Source organism: Camelina sativa, chromosome 17 (genome assembly GCF_000633955.1).
Source record: "Camelina sativa cultivar DH55 chromosome 17, Cs, whole genome shotgun sequence".
NCBI classification, from domain to species: domain Eukaryota; kingdom Viridiplantae; phylum Streptophyta; class Magnoliopsida; order Brassicales; family Brassicaceae; genus Camelina; species Camelina sativa.
In genome coordinates, this window is record NC_025701.1 from 18,689,521 (window position 1) to 18,696,564 (window position 7,044).

Consider the following 7,044-nt stretch of genomic DNA (forward strand, 5'->3'; position numbering starts at 1 on the left):
AAGTAGGTCGGAAGTCAGCAAATCAATTGGCGTAACTGGATGACCAGTTGAAGTGTACAGATTTTGAAAAAATTCTGCAGCATGAATGCCAATAGAAGTATCACCACAATAAGAGTTGCTCTGATCATCCTTAATTGAATTTATATAATTTTGTGCGAAACGGTTCTTTGTTGTAGCATGAAAAAATTTAGTATTGTGGTCACCAGCTTGTGACCATAAATTTCTACTTTTCTGTTTCCAATAGATTTCCTCATTCTTGTATGCAACAGCTAAATCTTGTCTTAGCCACATGATTAAATCTCTGTCTGAACAGTGAAGACTAGACATGGCTCTGTTAAGACGGAATTGAAGAGCGTCTATCTGTTTTGCAGAATTTAGGTTGTGTTTAAGCTTGCAACGAGCCATATAAGTACGGCAGTGCCTGATTTGGTCAACAATGGTATGATCCTGTTTTTAAAAAATTAGAATAATATATTACGAATATTCGTTTAAATTTTTTTTATATTTTTTTAAAATCTTAAAATGGTAAAGATAATTATGACGTTTTTCCTTCCAACCTATATATATAGGCTCAGCCAATACAGTAGAAGTCAGATTCATTAAGCTAAACATATAGATTTTTTTTTTGTCAACCAAACATTAATTTAAAAGATAACTCTAAGATTGGTCGCCCAAACCGGAGGAAAAGTATTTACAAAAGAAGAAGCTGAATTTAACGATCTCGAAGAGCGAGCTAGGCAGTCAGCCCGCACATTAGACTTGCATGGAATCCTCGAAAGCAAGAAAGAGGGAAAGAAGGAACGGAGTAAACTGAACTCATCTAGCAGGGTGGAAAACCGGGCCAATCATCGGGGGACTGCACCATCGCCAGTAATTCTGCACAATCCGTCTCAAAAAACTGTCAGTCAACGCCTGATGCTAAAATGGAAGTCGTCGCCCAAAGCAAAGCTTGAAGCTCCGAATGAAGGGGTGAAGGACCGCGACATTGACTCCGTGCTCCCAATAACAGCGTTACATCCTCACTATTGCAGTACCACCAACCTAATTCTTCTAAAGGATCTGATGCCTTCCAAGATCCATCGATCTGACACCGGGGGGCGGGGGTCTGATCCTCCAAGGTTAAAGGATCAGAGGAGGTCGAAAAAGAGGATCTAGCTTTCTCCCATAACAATTTATCAGTAGCCGCCTGGATCAGAACATCACCCGGTTCTGCCTCAATACCCTGATAAACTTTTTTGTTCCTATCTTTCCAGATAGACGAAAACTAATATCCGAAATAGTCGACTGGGAGGACGCCCTCCAGAAAAGGAAATCAAGATTGGAAAAAATAGAAGCAAAGGGGAATCCATCAATGCATATATCTACTGGAGACAAATCCCAAATCTGAGGCAAACGGGGACACTCAAAAAGAGCATGATTGATAGTCTCCACCTCCAAGCCATATCGCTTACATAGAAGATCACACCGGACATCCCGATGAGCCAAACTTTCCAACACAGGAAGGGTGCCGGAAGCAATCTGCCAGAAGAAATGCTGGATCTTTGGGGGAACCTGAAGTTTCCAAACCTGAGCCCTAAGAGATGTGCACGTCGGCCCATACTCTACCTCTTTTATTAAATCGCGGGCGAGCTGGTAGCCAGATTTAACCGAATATTTCCCAGATTTAGTATAATGCCAGATCAGTTTATCCGGTTTAAAGGATTTTTTAATCTCCATAGATACAATGATTTGAATATCTACCAGATCCATATACTCCTCTAGGATTGGCATATGCCATTCCTTCGTGTATGGATTAATCAAATGGTTGACCATTAGATTGGGATGTAACTGCCGACCTCGACCATTTGCTGGTCTCGGTTGAATATCCGGAATCCACGGATCCCGCCACACCAAGACGTTACATCCCAAACCAATCGCCCACCAAGAACCATGTTCCACCAAACCCTTAGTTGAGAAGATACTCCGGCAAGCAAACAAGGGGGAATAGGGTTTCTTAGCCTGTAGAGGATGTTTATTCCGAAAATATCTACCTCGCAAAACTCGAGCCATCAGAGACAAATAATGAATTAACCGCCAATATTGTTTGGCCAACATAGCATCATTGAATTGTTCTAGAGCGCGGAAGCCCAAACTGCCTTCACATTTATCCTCACATAACCTATCCCAAGCGACCCAGTGTAAACCTCGTGCCTTATCATTAGACTTCCACCAAAACTTTGAGATAGCACTCGTTAATCGAGCCGTTAACTCCGTTGGTAACTTGTAGCAAGACATAACATGGGTTGGGAGAGCCAGAGCTACCAATTTAATCATAACTTCCTTCCCACCCTTTGATAAATACTTTGCAGACCAACCATTCACACGATCATCCAAACGGTCAGTGACGTATCGGAACGCCTTTGTTTTTGAACCCTGGAGATCCTCTGAAATACCCAAATACGAGCCCATACCACCCTCGCTGGAGATACCCATTACATCTTTTAACTGAGTCCTTACTTCAGGGGGTACTTTTTTGCCAAACATGATGGATGATTTCTCCAAATTTACCTCCTGCCCGACGCTCGCCCATAATCTCCTATAATACCCATAACCGTACTACATTCAGCAGGCTCAGCCTTACAGAAGAAAAAACTATCATCAGCAAACAACAAATGTGAAATGGTAGGACAATCCCGAGCTATCTTTATACCCGAAATCCTATGCTCTCTTTCAGCCTTCTTAATATTGGCAATTAAGACCTCCGTACACAGTATAAACAGATAACGAGATAAAGGAACTCCCTGACGTAGACCCCTCTGAGGTTTGATATAACCTCTAGGTTGACCATTTAGGAGGACTTGATACGAGACAGAAGAAACACACCACATAATCCAGGAAATCCATTTTCTATCGAAACCCAGCTTAACCATTACCGCTTCCAAAAAATCCCACTCAACACGGTCGTATGCCTTGCTCATATCCGTCTTGAACGCCAAAAACTCCGATTTACATCGTGGGTTGGTATTTAAGCCATGAAACATTTCCTGAACCACCAGAATATTATCTGTAATTAAACGTCCAGAAACGAAAGCCGATTGGGTTTCAGAAACAAGGGATGGAAGAAACCGCTTGAGTCTGAAACATAGTACCTTAGAAATAATCTTATAACACACATTACAAAGGCTAATTGGCCTAAACTCCGTCATCCGTTGAGCCATCTCCTTCTTAGGTATGAGACATAGATTCGTTTCGTTTAACCGAGGATCAAACCGGTCAGTACGGAAAAAATCCTTCACCAAAGCTACCAAATCTCCTTTAATAGTGGACCAGAATCTCTGGAAAAACATTGCCGTCATCCCATCAGGACCTGGTGTCTTCTCGGGATGCATCGCAAACAAAGCCTTGCGAACCTTTGATTCTGTGATTTTCCTGATTAAACTCCTATTCATAGAGTCTGTGATCAAAGAAGGAACCTCCTGAAGCATCTGTGAAACACCCCGCACATCCGACCGTTTAAAGAGATCCACAAAATATTGTGATGCAATATCCTCCATACCCGAATCCGATTCGGTCCACATGTCATCAGGTCCATATAATTCAGTAATCCTATTCCTTACCCTCCGCTATTTCGTGGAAGCATGAAAGTATTTAGTATTTTTGTCGCCAACCCGTAACCAGAACTTCCTACTTTTTTGCTGCCAATATAAATCCTCATCCCGATAAGCCTCCTTCAGCTTTCGCTCTATGCTACGAATCTCCTCCTGCGAAATCGAGTCATCCATCTTCGCCTCTTGCAACGCCGCCTTCAAAGAGGAAATAACCATAGGCCCAACACGGACATTGTTTTTCCACCACCATGATATTGAATTTCGACAATTCTTTTATTTATCCACGAAGACCGGAATTCGAAAGTTCTTAGTGCGATTCCACCCAAAATCCATTGCTCGAGGCAGACCGTCTCTCCCCAGCCACCGCTTATCAAAACGGAACTGACGTTGCCTCCGTAAGTTCGATTTTAAACAAGTTGCCAGAATAGGGCAATGAACAGAGCCAATCATTTCTAAATACTCAACCTTTGAATGAGGAAAAAGACAATGCCAGTCTTCATTACCTAAGGCTCGATCTAAACGACATTGAACCACTTGATTATCCCGTCTATTACCACGCCACGATAGTTGCTCACCATAACAAGGAAATTCTAACTTACCACAATGCCGGATCATAGAGATAAAGGGCGCAAAAGAAGAGGCTGACCGCATAACCCCTCCTGATTTCTCATGGTTCCCGACCAATTCGTTAAAATCACCGATCATAAACCATGGATCAATTCTGAATGAACCAAGATCCACCAACTTATCCCATACCTCCTGTCTATTTTGGGGAACAGGATCCCCATAAACAAAAGATAGATAAACCAATTATTGTCCAAAATAGGCTTGAGCATCAATTAAACGATTACTATAAAAAAGAATAGAAAGTTTTATTTCATTCATATAAAAAACAGCCAAACCACCACGGGAACAACAAGGGTCAACCGTATACATATTATCATAACCAAACTTAGCTTGAAATTTTTGTAAATAAGAATAACATTTTTTTGTTTCTCATAAAAACAAAACATCAAGATGATGCGTCTTCCACAAATCTCCCAGATACTCCTCTGTCAGGTCTGCTCCAATGCCCTGACAGTTCCAACTCATGATTTTCACGTTCGTGCCGGTGGTTTCGGGAGAGCCACCATCCCTTTCTTAACTGATCGACCGCCGCCCGCAGGTTGACCAGTCACTGACTTGGACCCTTGTTTCCCCAACACCTTCTGTTTCTGGCCATCACCTGCAGATTTAGATAGAGCTTTAGCAAGCAAACGTTTCCCAGGAGATGCTAAAGACAAAACAGGTTTTTTAACTAATTTCTTAGACCGAGAGCTAGGAAACCCTAAAGCATCATCCTTTTGGTGACCTAGAGTAACCCCTCTCATAGCAGAACTAACACCACTCACATCCAAAACAATCAGGAGAGAGGATATAGGAATACTTCCGGATTAGACTCGTTTGAAACATTGCCATCCGCCCCCATACCCTCCTCCAACATCGTATCCTGCTCTATCGCAACCTCCCCCTCCTCCTGAAGACTACCATCCGAAGCATCACCCTCCTCTAATAAATCATCTGTAGCTTCATCAAATTCCGAACCTACCAAAGACTTGTCAACCTTGTGTTGGGGAGAACTCTCCATCATTGTATCTCATTGAGAACCACCTCCAAAACCCTCTAGCATACTCTTATCATTCTGACCAGGTTTAGCCTTATATAAAGGCTTAAGCCAACTGGATCCAGCACCCTTTCCATTCAGTGGATAAGTAGAAGCATGCCCCATCTGTTCCCCAGGAACAAACTGAGACCCGCGTTTACCTCCCACCCCCATCGCCACCGCACCATACGATCTCTTCTGCTCCCATGCTGAACCATAATATCTGTCTTGGTGATAAGAACCGGAACCACCCTCCCTAGAAAAAGACCCGTGAGCTTGAAAATCCAAGGCTCTCTTAGCATATTTCCGAGGCTTCTCCCAACCACCATCGTTGTGCAGCACACCCTGTTTCCCCATGCCTTGATGACGCTGAACCCCTCTTTTATCTGCCTGGAGCTCGACACCTTGATTACCAGTATCCTTAAATGAGCTCTGGACATTCTCTCTCCTCATGAGTAAGCCGAGAGCAATTATCATAATACCCATTTAGTTTCTCATACTCTATAGTAACTATAACATCATCACCTGATTCAAAAGGCACAACCATCTTGAAGAGAAGAGGGTTGAAGCCGTTGACAGTAACACACACACACTGCTTGTTTCCTCATCAATTTCTCTAATGATCCCAAGCTTCTTACCAATAGCCTCCAGAGTAGCCACCTCCCATAGATGCATTAGGGTACCAGCAACCTTCACCCAGAAATTAATCGCAGAGGGATAGGTTGAGGAAATAATTGGTTCCCTCTTAACCAGAGAGATCATCCTACCATCAGAATGGTAAGGGCCATTTTGTAAAACTCCTTGCAGGTCGAGCTCATCTGCGAAGTTAAACTGGAAGGTACCTTGGCCCAAATCTGCACCCACCACCTTTTCTTCAAGCTTCCAAATCTTAGGCAGAGTGGAAACCAAAGACTCCATAATCGTTGAATCGAAGGATTCATCAGTCTCCCGATAAGGGTGAGAGAGAACTGCTGAGTTCTCTGAGCCAAAAATGAATTGGAGATTTTCACAGTTTCCGTACGCACTAGAGGAGCCTTACCCTTAAGAAAAGCCGATTGAGCCATGTGAGGAAGCACCAACAACAACAACCGGATCCGTTGCACAACAAAAGACCAGAAGCCGCACGAGCCAGAACAAAACAGAGAATAGGGGAGGACAACAAAGGAAACGTGAATGTGACGAAGGAGACCAAAACTCTAGCTATATACCCTGATACTCCTCATAAAGCGTCGACCCAAAAGAGAAGATCTGCCAATCAACTGAATCCCAAAAAGACACCCAGATAACGATCTCAAATCAATCTCGTATCCCATGAACCACCGAAACCAGAAACAACATCTCTCAAGGTAAAGACAGCATCGAATCCTTACCTTAAAACACACAACAAACGAAATCACCAACATAAATACCATCAAATCCCGAATGGAGACCAAAATAAATCCCGCAACCCTGATTTCGCTCCAAACATTAACCCACATACAAGATCTCCGATCAAACCAGATCGAATCTCTAATATCCGATTGCAACAGAAGATCTCCTTTGAAATTGAGATCTACTACCAAAGTAAGAAGCCCTAAGGAATTAAGAGGTAGACTTCCGGTCTAACCCCGAATAAACTCACCCAACGGAGAACGCAAGAGACCCTCTCTCCATCTCCCAGCCTTGCCGGAATCCTTGAAACACATATATTTGTGGTATGGATGATGAATGTGAGTGATAGTGAGATATGAAATAAATGGATGGCAGGGTGTTTCAATTCCCCTTATGCAGTTGCAGTATAGGAGGTGTCAATCCAATCTGAGAGTTTGTGAACAA

At 42.9% G+C, this 7,044-nt stretch overlaps 1 protein-coding gene across 1 annotated transcript; it reads right to left on the reverse strand.

Moving 5' to 3' along the window:
• Window positions 902-3,557, reverse strand: LOC104759619. Its single transcript, XM_010482529.1, has 4 exons — window positions 3,129-3,557; window positions 2,548-3,023; window positions 1,366-2,458; window positions 902-1,222 (listed from the first exon to the last, which is right to left on the reverse strand). Exons 1-4 carry the CDS (start codon window positions 3,555-3,557, stop codon window positions 902-904), a joined length of 2,319 nt encoding a protein of 772 aa, XP_010480831.1.

Coding starts and splice junctions, on each gene's coding strand:
- LOC104759619 (XM_010482529.1), bottom strand. CDS start 3,557: ATGTGGACCGAATCGGATTCGGGTATGGAGGATATTGCATCACAATAT. Junction 3,024..3,128: donor GTTATAAGATTATTTCTAAG/GTACTATGTTTC, acceptor CTGGTGGTTCAG/GAAATGTTTCATGGCTTAAA. Junction 1,223..1,365: donor AGATTTGGGATTTGTCTCCA/GTAGATATATGC, acceptor AAAGTTTATCAG/GGTATTGAGGCAGAACCGGG.